The 23,597-nt window shown below is 36.5% G+C and overlaps 1 protein-coding gene across 1 annotated transcript in view; it reads right to left on the bottom strand.

Moving 5' to 3' along the window:
- Window positions 1-7,038: 7,038 nt before the first annotated feature.
- Window positions 7,039-23,597, bottom strand: part of LOC111597906 (leucine-rich repeat flightless-interacting protein 2) — a 55,220-nt gene continuing 38,661 nt past the window's right edge. Inside the window, exon 7 of the mRNA XM_030223749.1 lies at window positions 7,039-7,095. Coding sequence (XP_030079609.1) covers window positions 7,054-7,095 — 42 coding nt within the window. The 3' untranslated portion in view covers window positions 7,039-7,053. The remainder of the gene's footprint in view (window positions 7,096-23,597) is intronic.

Genomic DNA, 23,597 nt, shown 5'->3' with positions numbered 1-23,597 from the left:
GAGTGAAACGTGCTTTGCAACATACACACATTGAACAATTCAGCAAAAAGTAATAGCATAATTAGCAACCAATATCATACTTATCAATCGTTCAATCCTAATGACGAAGTTTGAATTACCATACAAAATCAAGACCTATATATAATACCAATGATAGCTTCCTTAATTTAGAGGGCTCGATTAGCTGGCTGGCTGATAAAAAGGTGGTAAATAGTGGTAAGCTCGAAAATAATTTTATAGCATATTTATTAGATGAAATATGATTCGAGCATTAAATCGGAAACAGCACTTATAAAATTAATATTTTCAAGATTGGAAAATTCCACATATAACAATATGCTAAAAATATTTAACATTATAAGAGTGGCCGTTAACTACCAATGGTATTTCGTAGATGGGACTGCTATAGAAAGTCACTAATGGAGCACGAGAGGTACTTCATGAAAGAAGCTCAAAAATTCATGGAAAGAGTACCTATTATCGTTATTGAATTATCACACCAACAAAAAAGCGTTAAAACTGGCCCCATCGATATACGCATTACTATCAATTTATTATCAATTGCAAGTCCTCCTAATACTGAAGGCTACTGTGTTCTTATGCACAATCATTTAATTGAATACTATTCGCTTAACGGATCAGTGCTTCGAGTTCATTAGTTACTGAAAAAGAAAAAAACATGATTGCTAACACCATCCAGCAAATCTACGACTTTTTAGAATGATTTGACGACATTATTCACCATATAGATAGCGAAGCCCTAATCTCAGCTCAGCATTATTATATGTAGCGTAAATACAAGGGCATTACCGAAGCACATTTTGAAAGGCATTTGTGTTGCTGCGGAAATCTCTACAAAGACATTACTCAATACCCAACATAGGCGCATGCAACTTTAATTCAATCAAAACCAGAGTGTCAATGACATTATGCTGAAATACAAATTACTTGAAAAAAGAATGCTACAAAAATAAAGATGTAAAGCAATTAAGTAAAAGAAATAAAACGAGTTAGAAATTTATGTTGTATACATATATTTGATTAAATGTTTTTTAGGCCAATATGTACTACATTCATATTTGTTTATTTAGTTCGCCTAATAGTATGATCTTGAATTCGTTATTTATATTAATATGAAAATTGGTATGGCTCGTTGGAAATTTGAATTCTATTATCTAAAATGTACGCCTTATGTGCAGGTGAAACGCCTCGCGTCTACTATTTGATACAGCTTATAAATATTCAAATCAAATTCACTTAAATATAATTAGGTCTCCATAAATTAAAGCTTTCAATTAACTCATCCTCGGCCTCCAGCTCCAAAATTTTCACCCTGGACATCCGATACGTTATTGCCATCATCATCATTATCATCATCTCCTCCGTCAATGCGCCTAAAATGATCATCTCACTCGATCATCTTTCTGCTCAAAATGAATATCAGAGCCACAATCCGAACAGAAGTTGACAACCCGATCTACTCTTAGCACTACCCTTATCTGTAAAGCGTGTCACACTTTGTCAATAACGAGACTAATGACATGTTGAGGGATAATATTATCAGGCCATCAAGATCATCAGATTATAATAATCCGTTGCCAAAAAAGGAGTCGACAACTAAAGAAATAAGAAAAAGTGCCTTCAGGAAAATGAATTCGACAACAATCGATGATAAATACCCCATACCTAATATTAACGCATTTCTTTCAAACCTCAGACGAGCCAATTACTTAACAACTCTTGATTTTAACTCTTCAATTTCATCAAATCCATCTTGCAGAAAAAGATATGAAAAATCCGCCTTTTCTGTAAGAAATGGGAAGTACGAATTCTGTAGACTTCCCTTCGGCTTAAAAAATGTTCCTGGAACAATTGATTATGTCCTTTGGGAAATCACGCAGTGTCTATGTAGATGACGTGACTATATTCTCTGCGAATATGGAGAATCACGTCTACCCTATTGCTTGGGTATTAGACACATTGTATAACTCCAATAAAAGGCTGAATAACTTGGATTTGTGGTTTTCCGGGGCTCTGTTACAACTAATCCCAGCAAAGTCGAAGCAGTTGGTAAATTTGAACAGCCTACTAACCTTTTCCAAGTAAGATTATTTCTCAGCTTAGCAGCTACTATAAGTGTTTCATAAAAGATTTTGCATCTATAGCTACACCATTAACTGACATATTAAAGGTGATAATGGAAAAAGTGCTGGACAGTCGAAAAAAATTCCAGTAACTCTCGATGAAAAACAAAGATTGACTTTCGAAAAATTAAAAAATATCTTAGTCTCAGAGAACTCCTATACCCCGATTACCAAAGACCATTTACTTTGACCACAGATGCTTCATCTTCTGGTTTAGGTGCTGTCTTATCACACGAAAAAATCCAGTTACGATGATATCTAGAACCCTAAAAGACAACGGTTAAATTTCTCGACAAAGAGCTACTTGCGATAGTGTGGGCTTTAAAAACCCCTAGAAACTATCTGTACTGTGTAAACAAGTTAAGCATTTTTACTGACCATAAGCCACTTACATTTGCCGTCTCCGATAAAAAGAAAACACAAACCCGAAAATTAAGAGATGGAAAGCATTTAATTATGAGCATAAAGCCCAAATGATTTTCAAACCAGGGAAAAAAATTTCGTCGCTGACGCTCTATCGAGACAGAATATTGTAGAATTTGCAACAAATCAGAATATGACCGACACTCACAAAAGCAACATATCGGCGAAACCCCCATTCTCAACTATGTTGGAGAAAGACTTCACATTGATATTTTTGATATTTTCCAAAGACAAAAAATATTTTTTAACTTGTTGACAAACTATCTAAAGTTGCTATTGTCCAACCATAGCCTCTATAACATTAATCGATATCGAAACCCCAATATTACGGCTCATGAACTTCTATCCCCGCACAAATATTATAAATTGCGACATCGAGCCATCACTGAACTAGGGAACAATAAAGTCCTTTTTCAAAACCCATTCTAATTCAGATTGTAAGTTCTTCCCCATTACACAGTACCTCAAATGAGCAGGTAGAAAGATTTCACAGCACTCTAGCAGAAATTGCCAGATGCTTGAAACTAGAAAAGCAATTAAATGATACAAGTGACCTTATTCTTCAAGAAACAATAGAATTAATAGGACAACATTTGGTCGTCAATAGGAAACCAATAGACGTAATTCACACATACCCACCTGAATTTAAGGCTGAAATGAAAAGTAAAAATCACTAAAGCACAACAACTTTAAAAACTTTCCGCATATTGACAGCAATGAAAGGAACATGAAATTATGGCCTATAATACTGATCATGCTATTCGTCACCATCCTAACAGCTGGATTCGTCTGTTATAAAACCTTACAAAAATGGAGAAAAACATATAGCACGCATCACTACGCATTGTAATTGATACCCTGAGGAAACCCGGGGACAGCCTTAGAACTAGCGAGGGACATAAGTCATCGGCCTAAATTCTGCATCGGCAGCAAAGCTGCAACTATTTCTGCTTACCATTCAAACTCTTCACCGCTGCCAACGCTCCATGCGCCGACGTGGTGGTGTTCGAACTTTATTTTGCAGCATAATCGCTGACGCAGCAATTATAGGTCAGGGTTAGCTTAACATAAGAATATTTTTCATTTTAATATTCAGTCTTTTATAAATAGTAAACTGAATTGGACGAACATTAAAATATTTCCTGCTTAGTGACTTCGCGCAAGAGGAATGAATATAAATAACTTATACATATATAGTCTAAAAAAGCTTATAAAAGTTTTGCAAGAATCGGAATAAAAGTGTTTTGCTAATCAGAAAGTAAAAAGAGACGATTTTGATGAGAGTAGAGTGAATGTGAATGGAGTAAGATGAAGTCATTATTTAAGAACAAATTAGCGTAAGGCTTTTTGACTGTTTATCTGATTAACTGTTTGAATGTTTCCCTGTTTAACTATTTAACTGTTTGACGTTTTGACTGTTTTGACTCCATCTTATGTGTTTTGTTTTATTCTTTTATTTGCGCTTTTTCTTCTGCGCTCGACTCTACGAAGTTCCGCCATTACGGTTGTTGTAAAGGAACTTATAAGGTTCCAGACTGTCTCTGATTCCAGCATGGTGTTTACAAAGTTCTTCACTCTGATGGTTCGGCCTAGTGTTTCCCCAAAACTCAGAATCTCCTCCACAAGCCGTCCTCTCAAATGTTATGTGGTTGGCGTCTTCCACTAGCCCTCTGCCGCACCAAGAACTTTCGTCACTGTAATCATGGCCAAACCGCTTCAGGTAGCTGCGGAAACATCCATGGCCAGAAAAAGTCTGTGAAAGATAAAAATTCGTATTACCATGCTTACGTTTGATCCACGCTTCCAATCCCGGGATGAATGTGTGTGTCCAGCGTTCCTTCGTTGAATTAATTTATTTTATTTGCCATCGAGAGATGCTATTTAGTCGGCTTCTGCTTCTCTCAGCTTTTGCCTTGTGTTCGGGAATTCCGCTCTGCTGCCACAGTGACCAGGTCTTCTAATGGTACAATTCCTGCTTAGACTAGCGGAGCTTCTGCTGTGACTGTTCTGAAGGCACACCTGACTTGGATTGCGCTTACGCGTTATTTGGCGCAAATACATCGGCTGTAACTGGGAGTTTTCATTGCTCTCGACCAGATTGGCCCTGCGTAATGGATGACGGACCTTATGGCACTCAGCAAGAGAAGGAGCCGTTGTTGCTTGGTCCCCTTGTATTCAGCATGATTCTAGAAAGAGCTCTGCAGGAATCAGCAGCTTTTTTGTGCACATATTCCATGTGCTCGCAGAAAGTCATTCTTGTGGTCAGCATGAAGCCAATATACTTTATCGCTCTCCTTGACTCAATGGTGGTGCTGCAAATTTTTATGTGGGCCGGCTTCAGTTTTATGAGCTGCTAGCTAGAGTCCTGCTGCTGTTAACCAATCTCGAATGCAATTGATACTTGCGCTGCACATATCCCCAGTATCCTTAAGCTGCTTTCCTATGGTAACGACGGCTACATCATCAGCAAAGCCGATGGTGTGCGAGCCTGCGAGCAGAGCTAAGCGCCGTACTCCATCATACATCGCATTCCATAGGAGAGGCCCCAGTACTGATCCTTGGGAGACTCCGGCAGACACGAAATGAGTTTCAGCGCCATCGCTCGTGTTATATATTATCGTTCTACCTTTGAAGTAGCTCTTAATTACTTTTCGCAAATATTTAGAGATATTATATTCTACCAGCGCATCGAGTATCATATCCCACTTAGCTGTGTTGAACGCATCTTTGACATCCAGAGTCGCTATGATGCAGTAATACTTCGCCCCATGCTTTCATCCGGTACCTTCGATAGCTGAAGTTGTAAGGTCCACGACTTTGCCCAAAGTGCCCGAGAACAGAAGCTTCTCGAACAACTTTCCTATTGTGTCTAGGAGACAGATGGGTCTATAGGACGATAGCTCTTCCGGTGATTTCATAGCCTTGGGTAACAGTACCTGGTTTTGCATTTTCCTTTTTTTTTTTTCTTTGCAACATACACACATTGAACAATTCAGCAAAAAATAATATCATAATTAGCAAACAATATCATACTTATACACCCTATCATCAATCGTTCTATCCCGCTGGCTGGCTGATAAAAAGGTGGTAAATAGTGGTAAGCTCGAAAATAATTTTATAACATATTTATTAGATGAAATACGATTCGAGCATTAAATCGGAAACAGCACTTATAAAATTAATATTTTCAAGATTGGAAAATTCCACATATAACAATATGCTAAGCTAAAAATATTTTACATTATTAAGAGTGGCAGTTAACTACCAATGGCATTTCGTAGCTGGGACTGCTATATAAAGTCACTAATGGTGCACTACACACTTGGATAGTGAAGCTGGGATCCAATAGCGAACGCTTTAATTGCATTTATTTCGGTAATAATAAAATAATATGAAATGACAGCCAATTTAAAAATATATTTATGCTCTTATCCATTCGATGACTTAAATTTAAATTATGAACGCGCTCGCTACGCCATACTGTATGAAATGGGCGCAAAATTTTGAGAGGAACTACATGAAAGAATCTCGACCACTCTTAAACACCTACAAAATCATGGAAAGAGTACATTTTATCGTCGTGTGATAATTCACACCACCAAAAAGCCGTTAAAACTGACCCCATCGATATACGCATTAGTATCAATTTATTATCAACTGCAAGCCCTCCCAATACTGAAGCCTACTGTGTTCTGTTACTGAAAAACAAAACAACATGATTGCTAACACCATGCAGAAAATCTACGACTTTTTAGCATGGTTTGACGTCATTATTCACCATATAGATAGTGAAGCCCTAATCTTAGCTGGGCATTATTTTATGTAGCGTAAATATAAGGGCATTACCGGAACACATTTTGAAAGCCATTTGTGTTGCTGCGGAAATCTCTACAAAGATATTACTCAATACCCATGCCACTTTACATTCAATCAAATCCAGAGTGTCAATGACATTATGCTGAAATACAAATTACTTGAAAAAAGAATGCTACAAAAATAAAGATGTAATGCAATTAAGTAAAATAAATAAAAAGAATTAGAAATTTATGTTGTATACTTTTATTTTATTAAATTTTTTTAGGATAATATATAGTACATTCAGTTTTGTTTATTCAGTTCGCCTAAATATAAGATCTTGAATACGGTTTTTATATTAATATGAAAATTGGTATGGCTCGTTGGATAAATAAAATTCCTCCGAGCTATCGATTTTGAAAATTTGAATTCTATTATCTAAAATTTACGCCTTCTGTGCAGGTGAAACGCCTGGCGTCTACTATTTGATACAGCTTATTAATATGCATATCAAATTGACTTAAATATAATAAGGTCCCCATAAATTAAAGCTTTCAATTAACTCATCCTCGGCCTCCAACTCCAAAATTTTCGTCCTGGGCTTCCGATACGTTATTGCCATCATCATCATTATCATCATCACCGCCGACAATGCGCCTCAAATGATCATCCCGTTCGATCGTCTTTCTGCTCAAATTTGCTTCAGTAGGCATAATGGCGTCTTGTTCTTTAGCTTAAAAAAAATTGACTATTCTGCTATTTGTAGCGTTTTATTTCTTGAAATAAATATTCTGAGCTACAGCCAAGTCTCAAGCGTATGTAGCCTTTAGAAATTTTTGTTATTGTGTGCAGAAGTCTCTAGAAAGATATTGCTGACACCCCAAGCACATATGCATTGTAACTTTTATTCAGTAACGAGCTTATCTTAAACCCGCAATTGTTTTAATATAAAACAAAAATATACACAGATTTCAAAAAGAAGGAAAAAAGCATTACCCCGCTGGAAATATGTTCATACAATTTCCAAGTCGTCATCGAAGTGCCCAAGATTTCTATTAATATCTTCAAAGCCGACATCAATGCACGTCCATCGATGATGGTGAGTCAAAACATCTAATATTTTATAAAATTTGACTACTTTGAATTTTTAATTAAATCGCCTTTTGGTGTTCTCACTTCTTATGAAGTCATTGACGTTGAGGGGTAGTCATCAGCGATGTCTGGAGATTGATCATTAATGAGTCCATCGACGAAATCGTCGCTATCAAATGAACTTCTATTTACATCCATTTCGCGAAAGTTACATCACAGAATGTTTCTACGATCACACTCTTATATGTATGTATGTATGTATTTGTATACATATTATTACCAGATATACATATGTATGTCTGCATTTAATATCACCAGATGTACATATATTTTAGGATAATATATAGTACATTCATTTTTGTTTATTCAGTTCGCCTAAAAATAAGATCTTGAATTCGTTTTTTATATTAATATGAAAATTGGTATGGCTCGTTGAATAAATAAAATTCCTCCGAGCTATCGATTTTGAAAATTTGAATTCTATTATCTAAAATTTACGCCTTCTGTGCAGGTGAAACGCCTGGCGTCTACTATTTGATACAGCTTATTAATATGCATATCAAATTGACTTAAATATAATAAGGTCCCCATAAATTAAAGCTTTCAATTAACTCATCCTCGGCCTCCAGCTCCAAAATTTTCGTCCTGGGCTTCCGATACGTTGTTGCCATCATCATCATAATCATCTCGCTCGATCGTCTTTCTGCTCAAATTTGCTTTAGTAGGCATAATGGCGTCTAGTTCTTTAGCTTAAAAAAATTGACTATTCTGCTGAATGCTGTATTTATAGCGTTTTATTTCTTGAAATAAATATTCTGAGCTACAGCCAAGTCTCAAGCGTATGTAACCTTTAGAAATTTTTGTTATTGTGTGCAGAAGTCTCTAGAAAGATATTGCTGACAGCCCAAGCACATATGCATTGTACTTTTTATTCAGTAACGAGCTTATCTTAAGCCCGCAATTGATTTAATATAAAACAAAAATATACACAGATTTCAAAAAGAAGGAAAAAAGCATTACCCCGCTGGAAATATGTTCATACAATTTCCAAGTCGTCATCGAAGTGCCCAAGATTTCTATTAATCTCTTCAAAGCCGACATCAATGCACGTCCATCGATGATGGTGAGTCAAAACATCTAATATTTTATAAAATTTGACTACTTTGAATTTTTAATTAAATCGCCTTTTGGTGTTCTCACTTCTTATGAAGTCATTGACGTTGAGGGGTAGTCATCAGCGATGTCTGGAGATTGATCATTAATGAATCCATCGACGAAATCGTCGCTATCACATGAACTTCTATTTACATCCATTGCGCAAAAGTTACATCACAGAATGTTTCTACGATCACACTCTTATATGTATGTATGTATGTATTTGTATACATATTATTACCAGATATACATATGTATGTCTGCATTTAATATCACCAGATGTACATATGTTTTAGGCTGTATGTATGTATGCTAAAATTTATTATCACTCGGATATATAATAAGTATATATATATTTATATGATCTCACGCCCCCACACTGTTATCAAGCATGCTTCAATTTATTATCAACCGGATATATAATAAGTATATATAAGTTCCCACGACTGCCCCACCACTCTTATCAAGCTTCCTGCCTTTCTAACCTTGATCTTTCCCCCTAATTTTTATACTTATCACTAAGTGCCGAGGCGATGACATCACCGACGACGCCCTATCTCACCAATTCTAGAAACCATGATCTACCGTTATTCCAAAACATACAGTTCCCTACTGCTTCAATTAGATCTTAACGTTTACCACCCTTATAAGGTCAGATGAGTTTTAATAGGATCAATACTGGCTTTGCAGAAATTGTCGCTTATAACAGAAACCCAATATATCGCAATAATAATAATTATCGTTCTGCCCTAGAAGTAGCTCTTAATTATTTTTCGTAGATATTTAGGGATATTGTATTGTGCCAGCGCATCGAGTCTCATATCCCACTTAGCTGTGTTGAACGCATCATTGACATCTAGAGTCGCTATGATGCAGTAATACTTTGCTCCATGCTTTCATCCGGTACCTTCGATAGCTGAAGTTGTAAGGTCCACGACTTTGCCCAAAGTGCCCCTTGTTGATCTGGCTTTTTTGAAAGCAAATTGATTTGGAAACAGTCTACTGCCGTTAATGATCGCGGGCTCTAGCCTAGAACAGAAGCTTCTCGAACAACTTTCCTATTGTGTCTAGGAGACAGATGGGTCTATAGGACGATAGCTCTTCTGGTGGTTTCCTAGCCTTGGGTAACAGTACCTGGTTCTGCATCTTCCAGATTGAGTGAAACGTGCTTTGCAACATACAGACATTGAACAATTCAGCAAAACCCTATCATCAATCGTTCAATCCTAATGATCGAATTACCATCCAAAATCAAGACCTATATGTAATACCCATTACAGCTTCCTTAATTTACAGGCCTCAATCAGCTGGCTGGCTGATAAAAAGGTTGTAAATAGTGGTGAGCTCGAAAATAATTTTATAGCATATTTATTAGATGAAATACGATTCGAGCATTAAATCGGAAACAGCACTTATAAAATTAATATTTTCAAAATAACTTGAAAAATTCCACATATAACAATATGCGAAGCTAAAAATATTTTACATTATTAAGAGTGGCAGTTAACTACCAATGGCATTTCGTAGCTGGGACTGCTATATAGTCACTAATGGAGCACTACACACTTGGATTGTAAAGCTGGCATCCAATAGCGAATGTCCGCGTGTCACTTTAATTGCATTTATTTCGGATGGTAATATAATATCAAATGACCTAGCCAATTTAAAAATATATTTAAGCTTTGAGTCTTATCCATACGATGACTTAAATATAAATTATGATAATTAAAATTTGCGCAAAATTTCGAGAGGTACAACATGAAAAAAGCTCAAAAATTCATGGAAAGAGTACCCATTATCGTTATTGAATTATCACACCAACAAAAAGGCGTTAAAACTGGCCCAATCGATTTACGCATTACTATCCATTTATTATCAACTGCAAGCCCTCCTAATACTGGAGCCAACTGTGTTCTTATGCACGATCATTTAATTGAATACAATTCGCTTAACGGATCAGTGCTTCGAGTTCAGTAGCTACTGGAAAAAAAAAAAACATGATTGCTAACACCATGCAGAAAATCTACGACTTTTTAGAATGGTTTGACGTCATTATTCACCTAATCTCAGCTCGGCATTATTTTATGGAGCGGAAATACAAGGGCATTACCGGAGCACATTTTGGAAGCCATTTGTGTTGCTGCGGAAATCTCTACAAAGACATTACTCAAACATACCCAAAACAGGCGCATGCCACTTTACAATCATCTTCAGTGTGTTAATGACATTATGCTGAAATACAAATTACTTGAAAAACGAATGCTACAAAAATAAAGATGTAATGCAATTATGTAAAAGAAATAAAAAGAGTTAGAAATTTATGTTGTATACTTTTATTTTATTAAATTTTTTTAGGATAATATATAGTACATTCATTTTTTTTTATTCAGTTCGCCTAAAAATAAGATCTTGAATTCGTTTTTTATATTAATATGAAAATTGGTATGGCTCGTTGGATAAATAAAATTCCTCCGAGCTATCGATTTTGAAAATTTGAATTCTATTATCTAAAATTTACGCCTTCTGTGCAGGTGAAACGCCTGGCGTCTACTATTTGATACAGCTTATTAATATGCATATCAAATTGACTTAAATATAATAAGGTCCCCATAAATTAAAGCTTTCAATTAACTCATCCTCGGCCTCCAGCTCCAAAATTTTCGTCCTGGGCTTCCGATACGTTGTTGCCATCATCATCATTATCATCATCACCGCCAACAATGCGCCTCAAATAATCATCTCGCTCGATCGTCTTTCTTGCTTCAGTAGGCATAATGGCGTCTAGTTCTTTAGCTTAAAAAAATTGACTATTCTGCTGAATGCTGTATTTATAGCGTTTTATTTCTTGAAATAAATATTCTGAGTTACAGCCAAGTCTCAAGCGTATGTAGCCTTTAGAAATTTTTGTTATTGTGTGCAGAAGTCTCTAGAAAGATATTGCTGACATCCCAAGCACATATGCATTGTACTTTTTATTCAGTAACGAGCTTATCTTAAGCCCGCAATTGTTTTAATATAAAACAAAAATATACACAGATTTCAAAAAGAAGGAAAAAAGCATTACCCCGCTGGAAATATGTTCATACAATTTCCAAGTCGTCATCGAAGTGCCACACCAATGCACGTCCATCGATGATGGTGAGTCAAAACATCTAATATTTTATAAAATTTGACTACTTTGAATTTTTAATTAAATCGCCTTTTGGTGTTCTCACTTCTTATGAAGTCATTGACGTTGAGGGGTAGTCATCAGCGATGTCTGGAGATTGATCATTAATGAGTCCATCGACGAAATCGTCGCTATCAAATGAACTTCTATTTACATCCATTTCGCGAAAGTTACATCACAGAATGTTTCTACGATCACACTCTTATATGTATGTATGTATGTATTTGTATACATATTATTACCAGATATACATATGTATGTCTGCATTTAATATCACCAGATGTACATATATTTTAGGATAATATATAGTACATTCATTTTTGTTTATTCAGTTCGCCTAAAAATAAGATCTTGAATTCGTTTTTTATATTAATATGAAAATTGGTATGGCTCGTTGAATAAATAAAATTCCTCCGAGCTATCGATTTTGAAAATTTGAATTCTATTATCTAAAATTTACGCCTTCTGTGCAGGTGAAACGCCTGGCGTCTACTATTTGATACAGCTTATTAATATGCATATCAAATTGACTTAAATATAATAAGGTCCCCATAAATTAAAGCTTTCAATTAACTCATCCTCGGCCTCCAGCTCCAAAATTTTCGTCCTGGGCTTCCGATACGTTGTTGCCATCATCATCATAATCATCTCGCTCGATCGTCTTTCTGCTCAAATTTGCTTTAGTAGGCATAATGGCGTCTAGTTCTTTAGCTTAAAAAAATTGACTATTCTGCTGAATGCTGTATTTATAGCGTTTTATTTCTTGAAATAAATATTCTGAGCTACAGCCAAGTCTCAAGCGTATGTAACCTTTAGAAATTTTTGTTATTGTGTGCAGAAGTCTCTAGAAAGATATTGCTGACAGCCCAAGCACATATGCATTGTACTTTTTATTCAGTAACGAGCTTATCTTAAGCCCGCAATTGATTTAATATAAAACAAAAATATACACAGATTTCAAAAAGAAGGAAAAAAGCATTACCCCGCTGGAAATATGTTCATACAATTTCCAAGTCGTCATCGAAGTGCCCAAGATTTCTATTAATCTCTTCAAAGCCGACATCAATGCACGTCCATCGATGATGGTGAGTCAAAACATCTAATATTTTATAAAATTTGACTACTTTGAATTTTTAATTAAATCGCCTTTTGGTGTTCTCACTTCTTATGAAGTCATTGACGTTGAGGGGTAGTCATCAGCGATGTCTGGAGATTGATCATTAATGAATCCATCGACGAAATCGTCGCTATCACATGAACTTCTATTTACATCCATTGCGCAAAAGTTACATCACAGAATGTTTCTACGATCACACTCTTATATGTATGTATGTATGTATTTGTATACATATTATTACCAGATATACATATGTATGTCTGCATTTAATATCACCAGATGTACATATGTTTTAGGCTGTATGTATGTATGCTAAAATTTATTATCACTCGGATATATAATAAGTATATATATATTTATATGATCTCACGCCCCCACACTGTTATCAAGCATGCTTCAATTTATTATCAACCGGATATATAATAAGTATATATAAGTTCCCACGACTGCCCCACCACTCTTATCAAGCTTCCTGCCTTTCTAACCTTGATCTTTCCCCCTAATTTTTATACTTATCACTAAGTGCCGAGGCGATGACATCACCGACGACGCCCTATCTCACCAATTCTAGAAACCATGATCTACCGTTATTCCAAAACATACAGTTCCCTACTGCTTCAATTAGATCTTAACGTTTACCACCCTTATAAGGTCAGATGAGTTTTAATAGGATCAATACTGGCTTTGCAGAAATTGTCGCTTATAACAGAAACCCAATATATCGCAATAATAATAATTATCGTTCTGCCCTAGAAGTAGCTCTTAATTATTTTTCGTAGATATTTAGGGATATTGTATTGTGCCAGCGCATCGAGTCTCATATCCCACTTAGCTGTGTTGAACGCATCATTGACATCTAGAGTCGCTATGATGCAGTAATACTTTGCTCCATGCTTTCATCCGGTACCTTCGATAGCTGAAGTTGTAAGGTCCACGACTTTGCCCAAAGTGCCCCTTGTTGATCTGGCTTTTTTGAAAGCAAATTGATTTGGAAACAGTCTACTGCCGTTAATGATCGCGGGCTCTAGCCTAGAACAGAAGCTTCTCGAACAACTTTCCTATTGTGTCTAGGAGACAGATGGGTCTATAGGACGATAGCTCTTCTGGTGGTTTCCTAGCCTTGGGTAACAGTACCTGGTTCTGCATCTTCCAGATTGAGTGAAACGTGCTTTGCAACATACAGACATTGAACAATTCAGCAAAACCCTATCATCAATCGTTCAATCCTAATGATCGAATTACCATCCAAAATCAAGACCTATATGTAATACCCATTACAGCTTCCTTAATTTACAGGCCTCAATCAGCTGGCTGGCTGATAAAAAGGTTGTAAATAGTGGTGAGCTCGAAAATAATTTTATAGCATATTTATTAGATGAAATACGATTCGAGCATTAAATCGGAAACAGCACTTATAAAATTAATATTTTCAAAATAACTTGAAAAATTCCACATATAACAATATGCGAAGCTAAAAATATTTTACATTATTAAGAGTGGCAGTTAACTACCAATGGCATTTCGTAGCTGGGACTGCTATATAGTCACTAATGGAGCACTACACACTTGGATTGTAAAGCTGGCATCCAATAGCGAATGTCCGCGTGTCACTTTAATTGCATTTATTTCGGATGGTAATATAATATCAAATGACCTAGCCAATTTAAAAATATATTTAAGCTTTGAGTCTTATCCATACGATGACTTAAATATAAATTATGATAATTAAAATTTGCGCAAAATTTCGAGAGGTACAACATGAAAAAAGCTCAAAAATTCATGGAAAGAGTACCCATTATCGTTATTGAATTATCACACCAACAAAAAGGCGTTAAAACTGGCCCAATCGATTTACGCATTACTATCCATTTATTATCAACTGCAAGCCCTCCTAATACTGGAGCCAACTGTGTTCTTATGCACGATCATTTAATTGAATACAATTCGCTTAACGGATCAGTGCTTCGAGTTCAGTAGCTACTGGAAAAAAAAAAACATGATTGCTAACACCATGCAGAAAATCTACGACTTTTTAGAATGGTTTGACGTCATTATTCACCTAATCTCAGCTCGGCATTATTTTATGGAGCGGAAATACAAGGGCATTACCGGAGCACATTTTGGAAGCCATTTGTGTTGCTGCGGAAATCTCTACAAAGACATTACTCAAACATACCCAAAACAGGCGCATGCCACTTTACAATCATCTTCAGTGTGTTAATGACATTATGCTGAAATACAAATTACTTGAAAAACGAATGCTACAAAAATAAAGATGTAATGCAATTATGTAAAAGAAATAAAAAGAGTTAGAAATTTATGTTGTATACTTTTATTTTATTAAATTTTTTTAGGATAATATATAGTACATTCATTTTTTTTTATTCAGTTCGCCTAAAAATAAGATCTTGAATTCGTTTTTTATATTAATATGAAAATTGGTATGGCTCGTTGGATAAATAAAATTCCTCCGAGCTATCGATTTTGAAAATTTGAATTCTATTATCTAAAATTTACGCCTTCTGTGCAGGTGAAACGCCTGGCGTCTACTATTTGATACAGCTTATTAATATGCATATCAAATTGACTTAAATATAATAAGGTCCCCATAAATTAAAGCTTTCAATTAACTCATCCTCGGCCTCCAGCTCCAAAATTTTCGTCCTGGGCTTCCGATACGTTGTTGCCATCATCATCATTATCATCATCACCGCCAACAATGCGCCTCAAATAATCATCTCGCTCGATCGTCTTTCTTGCTTCAGTAGGCATAATGGCGTCTAGTTCTTTAGCTTAAAAAAATTGACTATTCTGCTGAATGCTGTATTTATAGCGTTTTATTTCTTGAAATAAATATTCTGAGTTACAGCCAAGTCTCAAGCGTATGTAGCCTTTAGAAATTTTTGTTATTGTGTGCAGAAGTCTCTAGAAAGATATTGCTGACATCCCAAGCACATATGCATTGTACTTTTTATTCAGTAACGAGCTTATCTTAAGCCCGCAATTGTTTTAATATAAAACAAAAATATACACAGATTTCAAAAAGAAGGAAAAAAGCATTACCCCGCTGGAAATATGTTCATACAATTTCCAAGTCGTCATCGAAGTGCCACACCAATGCACGTCCATCGATGATGGTGAGTCAAAACATCTAATATTTTATAAAATTTGACTACTTTGAATTTTTAATTAAATCGCCTTTTGGTGTTCTCACTTCTTATGAAGTCATTGACGTTGAGGGGTAGTCATCAGCGATGTCTGGAGATTGATCATTAATGAGTCCATCGACGAAATCGTCGCTATCAAATGAACTTCTATTTACATCCATTTCGCGAAAGTTACATCACAGAATGTTTCTACGATCACACTCTTATATGTATGTATGTATGTATTTGTATACATATTATTACCAGATATACATATGTATGTCTGCATTTAATATCACCAGATGTACATATATTTTAGGATAATATATAGTACATTCATTTTTGTTTATTCAGTTCGCCTAAAAATAAGATCTTGAATTCGTTTTTTATATTAATATGAAAATTGGTATGGCTCGTTGAATAAATAAAATTCCTCCGAGCTATCGATTTTGAAAATTTGAATTCTATTATCTAAAATTTACGCCTTCTGTGCAGGTGAAACGCCTGGCGTCTACTATTTGATACAGCTTATTAATATGCATATCAAATTGACTTAAATATAATAAGGTCCCCATAAATTAAAGCTTTCAATTAACTCATCCTCGGCCTCCAGCTCCAAAATTTTCGTCCTGGGCTTCCGATACGTTGTTGCCATCATCATCATAATCATCTCGCTCGATCGTCTTTCTGCTCAAATTTGCTTTAGTAGGCATAATGGCGTCTAGTTCTTTAGCTTAAAAAAATTGACTATTCTGCTGAATGCTGTATTTATAGCGTTTTATTTCTTGAAATAAATATTCTGAGCTACAGCCAAGTCTCAAGCGTATGTAACCTTTAGAAATTTTTGTTATTGTGTGCAGAAGTCTCTAGAAAGATATTGCTGACAGCCCAAGCACATATGCATTGTACTTTTTATTCAGTAACGAGCTTATCTTAAGCCCGCAATTGATTTAATATAAAACAAAAATATACACAGATTTCAAAAAGAAGGAAAAAAGCATTACCCCGCTGGAAATATGTTCATACAATTTCCAAGTCGTCATCGAAGTGCCCAAGATTTCTATTAATCTCTTCAAAGCCGACATCAATGCACGTCCATCGATGATGGTGAGTCAAAACATCTAATATTTTATAAAATTTGACTACTTTGAATTTTTAATTAAATCGCCTTTTGGTGTTCTCACTTCTTATGAAGTCATTGACGTTGAGGGGTAGTCATCAGCGATGTCTGGAGATTGATCATTAATGAATCCATCGACGAAATCGTCGCTATCACATGAACTTCTATTTACATCCATTGCGCAAAAGTTACATCACAGAATGTTTCTACGATCACACTCTTATATGTATGTATGTATGTATTTGTATACATATTATTACCAGATATACATATGTATGTCTGCATTTAATATCACCAGATGTACATATGTTTTAGGCTGTATGTATGTATGCTAAAATTTATTATCACTCGGATATATAATAAGTATATATATATTTATATGATCTCACGCCCCCACACTGTTATCAAGCATGCTTCAATTTATTATCAACCGGATATATAATAAGTATATATAAGTTCCCACGACTGCCCCACCACTCTTATCAAGCTTCCTGCCTTTCTAACCTTGATCTTTCCCCCTAATTTTTATACTTATCACTAAGTGCCGAGGCGATGACATCACCGACGACGCCCTATCTCACCAATTCTAGAAACCATGATCTACCGTTATTCCAAAACATACAGTTCCCTACTGCTTCAATTAGATCTTAACGTTTACCACCCTTATAAGGTCAGATGAGTTTTAATAGGATCAATACTGGCTTTGCAGAAATTGTCGCTTATAACAGAAACCCAATATATCGCAATAATAATAATTATCGTTCTGCCCTAGAAGTAGCTCTTAATTATTTTTCGTAGATATTTAGGGATATTGTATTGTGCCAGCGCATCGAGTCTCATATCCCACTTAGCTGTGTTGAACGCATCATTGACATCTAGAGTCGCTATGATGCAGTAATACTTTGCTCCATGCTTTCATCCGGTACCTTCGATAGCTGAAGTTGTAAGGTCCACGACTTTGCCCAAAGTGCCCCTTGTTGATCTGGCTTTTTTGAAAGCAAATTGATTTGGAAACAGTCTACTGCCGTTAATGATCGCGGGCTCTAGCCTAGAACAGAAGCTTCTCGAACAACTTTCCTATTGTGTCTAGGAGACAGATGGGTCTATAGGACGATAGCTCTTCTGGTGGTTTCCTAGCCTTGGGTAACAGTACCTGGTTCTGCATCTTCCAGATTGAGTGAAACGTGCTTTGCAACATACAGACATTGAACAATTCAGCAAAACCCTATCATCAATCGTTCAATCCTAATGATCGAATTACCATCCAAAATCAAGACCTATATGTAATACCCATTACAGCTTCCTTAATTTACAGGCCTCAATCAGCTGGCTGGCTGATAAAAAGGTTGTAAATAGTGGTGAGCTCGAAAATAATTTTATAGCATATTTATTAGATGAAATACGATTCGAGCATTAAATCGGAAACAGCACTTATAAAATTAATATTTTCAAAATAACTTGAAAAATTCCACATATAACAATATGCGAAGCTAAAAATATTTTACATTATTAAGAGTGGCAGTTAACTACCAATGGCATTTCGTAGCTGGGACTGCTATATAGTCACTAATGGAGCACTACACACTTGGATTGTAAAGCTGGCATCCAATAGCGAATGTCCGCGTGTCACTTTAATTGCATTTATTTCGGATGGTAATATAATATCAAATGACCTAGCCAATTTAAAAATATATTTAAGCTTTGAGTCTTATCCATACGATGACTTAAATATAAATTATGATAATTAAAATTTGCGCAAAATTTCGAGAGGTACAACATGAAAAAAGCTCAAAAATTCATGGAAAGAGTACCCATTATCGTTATTGAATTATCACACCAACAAAAAGGCGTTAAAACTGGCCCAATCGATTTACGCATTACTATCCATTTATTATCAACTGCAAGCCCTCCTAATACTGGAGCCAACTGTGTTCTTATGCACGATCATTTAATTGAATACAATTCGCTTAACGGATCAGTGCTTCGAGTTCAGTAGCTACTGGAAAAAAAAAAACATGATTGCTAACACCATGCAGAAAATCTACGACTTTTTAGAATGGTTTGACGTCATTATTCACCTAATCTCAGCTCGGCATTATTTTATGGAGCGGAAATACAAGGGCATTACCGGAGCACATTTTGGAAGCCATTTGTGTTGCTGCGGAAATCTCTACAAAGACATTACTCAAACATACCCAAAACAGGCGCATGCCACTTTACAATCATCTTCAGTGTGTTAATGACATTATGCTGAAATACAAATTACTTGAAAAACGAATGCTACAAAAATAAAGATGTAATGCAATTATGTAAAAGAAATAAAAAGAGTTAGAAATTTATGTTGTATACTTTTATTTTATTAAATTTTTTTAGGATAATATATAGTACATTCATTTTTGTTTATTCAGTTCGCCTAAAAATAAGATCTTGAATTCGTTTTTTATATTAATATGAAAATTGGTATGGCTCGTTGGATAAATAAAATTCCTCCGAGCTATCGATTTTGAAAATTTGAATTCTATTATCTAAAATTTACGCCTTCTGTGCAGGTGAAACGCCTGGCGTCTACTATTTGATACAGCTTATTAATATGCATATCAAATTGACTTAAATATAATAAGGTCCCCATAAATTAAAGCTTTCAATTAACTCATCCTCGGCCTCCAGCTCCAAAATTTTCGTCCTGGGCTTCCGATACGTTGTTGCCATCATCATCATTATCATCATCACCGCCAACAATGCGCCTCAAATAATCAACTCGCTCGATCGTCTTTCTTGCTTCAGTAGGCATAATGGCGTCTAGTTCTTTAGCTTAAAAAAATTGACTATTCTGCTGAATGCTGTATTTATAGCGTTTTATTTCTTGAAATAAATATTCTGAGCTACAGCCAAGTCTCAAGCGTATGTAGCCTTTAGAAATTTTTGTTATTGTGTGCAGAAGTCTCTAGAAAGATATTGCTGACATCCCAAGCACATATGCATTGTACTTTTTATTCAGTAACGAGCTTATCTTAAGCCCGCAATTGTTTTAATATAAAACAAAAATATACACAGATTTCAAAAAGAAGGAAAAAAGCATTACCCCGCTGGAAATATGTTCATACAATTTCCAAGTCGTCATCGAAGTGCCCAAGATTTCTATTAATCTCTTCAAAGCCGACATCAATGCACGTCCATCGATGATGGTGAGTCAAAACATCTAATATTTTATAAAATTTGACTACTTTGAATTTTTAATTAAATCGCCTTTTGGTGTTCTCACTTCTTATGAAGTCATTGACGTTGAGGGGTAGTCATCAGCGATGTCTGGAGATTGATCATTAATGAGTCCATCGACGAAATCGTCGCTATCACATGAACTTCTATTTACATCCATTGCGCGAAAGTTACATCACAGAATGTTTCTACGATCACACTCTTATATGTATGTATGTATGTATTTGTATACATATTATTACCAGATATACATATGTATGTCTGCATTTAATATCACCAGATGTACATATGCTTTAGGCTGTATGTATGTATGCTAAAATTAATTTTTTTTTTTTTTGTATTTATAAAAGTGTAGAACCTGTACAATCAAATTTAGTACCTTAACAACACATGTATATATATGGAATTAAAGCCAAACCAGTCACAATATGAGGAATTCAAAGGAGACAGTTTACACCATTCCCATCGTTCTGGCAAAGCCTTGCCGTTTAAGTCGTCTTAGGGGTCTGGCAGGGATTAGACCTCTTGCAAGTAGGCTTCGGTGTCGTTGCAGTCTGTCCGTGTATTTTCTTGTGTGTCTTCCAATCTGCTCTTCGACAGTAAACAGCTTAAGGTCTCTGTGAAGTATTGAGCCGCGTATATAGCAGGGAGAGTTGGTTATCTGTCGCAGTACTCGGTTCTGCAAAACCTGAACCCGCTTATAATTTAATTTGGCAGCAATTCCCCAGATTTGCACTCCATAGAGCCATATCGGTAGGATACACTGCACGTAGACAGCTCTTTTGCATCTCAGCGGCAGTTGTTGCTGTCTGTAACGACATTTTTTCACCGCAGCTTTGAGGTGTGGCCCAAAGGTGAGACGCCTGTCCAGTGTGATTCCAAGATATTTCGCCTGTGCTGGTTGCTGTAGTGTTATTCCCGCCAGCTGGATTGGGGGAGTATGCATTGGCAGCCTTTTTAAGGTGAAGCAAGGGTTTAATGTTTTTAGCGGGTTGACTTTTAGATTCCATCGTATGCACCAATCAGCGAGAGTATCAAGATACCTTTGTAGTCCATAACTTGCCTCAATAGGCCTTTTAGAGTTATAGATGATTGCAACATCATCAGCATAAGTTGCAATGAGGGCTTTCGAGGGAGCATCCATATGTTGAAAGGACGGGCTAGGTATATCTGAGGTATACAAGGAGTACAGCAAAGGACCAAGAACACTACCCTGCGGCACACCTGCTCTCATAGGATATGTGGACGAAAGTGTATCCTTTACCTTGACTTTAAACTCACGGCCTTCTAGATAAGACCTTAAGAGGCCATAGTACGGGGCAGGCAGAAGGTTTTTTATTTTACACAGCAATCCATCGTGCCACACCTTATCAAACGCTTGCTGCATGTCAATGAAGACAGCGTTGGAGTATTCTGAGTCATCAAAAGCCTGCAGGATGTGTTTCACCAACCTGTGAACTTGTTCCCCTGTTCCGTATCCCTCCCGAAATCCAAATTGGTGATCCGGTAAGATATTAGACTGTCTTATTATGACATTAATGCGATTGGCAATGGTCCGCTCCCAAAGTTTAGACAGAGCGGGGAGTAGGCTTATAGGCCGATATGACTCTGGGTCCTCTTCCGGTTTGCCCGGCTTATGAATAATCAATATCGCAGCTAATTTCCATTGCCTTGGGAACACTTGGAGCCTGATGATGGCATTAAAAATTAGTTCAATGTAAAGCAGCGCTCTAGTAGGCAAAGCCTTCAGCGTAGCATTGCAAATTTTGTCTATTCCAGGTGCTTTGTTTTTCGGCAATAGTTGGATCGCTTCAGTTATTTCTTCGATGCTTATAGGCTGAATAGGCAGGGACATCTGCAATGGGGTCTCCAAATTGAGATGTGTCTCCATGGTCTGCTCAATCGTAGCATAATTAAACGGAGTAAAACGATCCTCTAGATGGTATCCGAATGCGTTAGCCTGTTCCAATTTGCATTTAGCAAGTTCGCCACTGGGGCATCGGACAGGTACCTGTCTAAATGGTTGTCGTTTGAGCGATTTTGTGCATTTCCATAGAAAGTAGTTTGCATCTATTGTGTAGTCCATGGAAGCCAGTTTTTGCTCGAAGAAATCACCTCTGAGCTCCCTTAAAAGGTTACGTAGCTGTCTTGCTGCACGGTTCCACAAAATTCTGTCCCAAGGATCTTGTGATCGAATTGCTCTTCTCCGAAGGCGCCTTTTTGTTCTGATAAGCCTCTCTAGTTAATATAATACCGTAATTAGGACGAGTCGCAGGATTAAGCGGCGTTGTAGCAGCAGCAGCTCTATATATGTTCTCCAAAAGAAGATCAACCGCGTTCTCGATGTCTTCACCAGAGCTCAGACACGAATTTAATTGAATTGAATCATCCAACAGTTGTCTGAAAGCCGTGATGTCAGTACGGTTGTTTATTAGCCTTGGGCTTGGCCTGATATTAGATCCATCAATGTGCAGCTCAGCGATGAGGGCTAAATGGTCAGAATCTAAGTCCCAGTTTTCGTAGATATTTGTTAGGTGATCCTGTATCCCATGGTATAATGCAAAAACAACACAAGAGGGTGTGTGACTGGATATATATGGGTATCTAGTTGGTGATCCTGTTGCAAGAATATTAGAGCCTCTGGCTGTGATGGCTTCTGCTAGTTCTCTCCCCCTGGGTGAATTATAGGTATCTCCCCACAGCCAATGTCGCGCATTCCAGTCACCACCAATAAGATACCTTTGGCCGCAAGAAGCGAGTATGTCGCTGAATTGCCTTTCTTCTATTCTGTTCCTTGGTGGACAGTATATGGCGCAAAATTCAATGTCTCCCAATCCTGTGGTAACTTTGATTGCAGACATTTGTATGTTTGGAGTTTCAATAACCCTTTGTGGGAAGTGGCGGAGAGAACTTCTAATGAATATAGCCGCTCCTCCCATACCATGGTTGTGACTTGAAGGTTTGTAAGCCGGATAAAAGGTATAACCATAAATTTTGATTGTATCTCCGCGATTCAGTCTGATCTCGTTTAATAATAGAATGTCGACGTTGTTGTTGTGCGCGAATAGTTCCACATCTCTGGCTTTTCCTGCAATGCCATTGACATTCCATATGAGAATCTTTAGTGAGTTCATTGTGAGTCAGAGGCGTTGTTATGGAGCTGGTAAGTCGATGAATTCCCAGTCCATTGCCTTAGCATGCTGGCCATATCGTAGACCAT

This window comes from Drosophila hydei, unplaced genomic scaffold (genome assembly GCF_003285905.1).
Source record: "Drosophila hydei strain 15085-1641.00,03,60 unplaced genomic scaffold, DhydRS2 tig00000271-arrow-arrow-pilon, whole genome shotgun sequence".
Lineage (NCBI taxonomy): Eukaryota > Metazoa > Arthropoda > Insecta > Diptera > Drosophilidae > Drosophila > Drosophila hydei.
The sequence above is the reverse complement of the archived record's forward strand: the minus strand, read 5'-3'. Positions and strand labels throughout refer to the sequence as shown.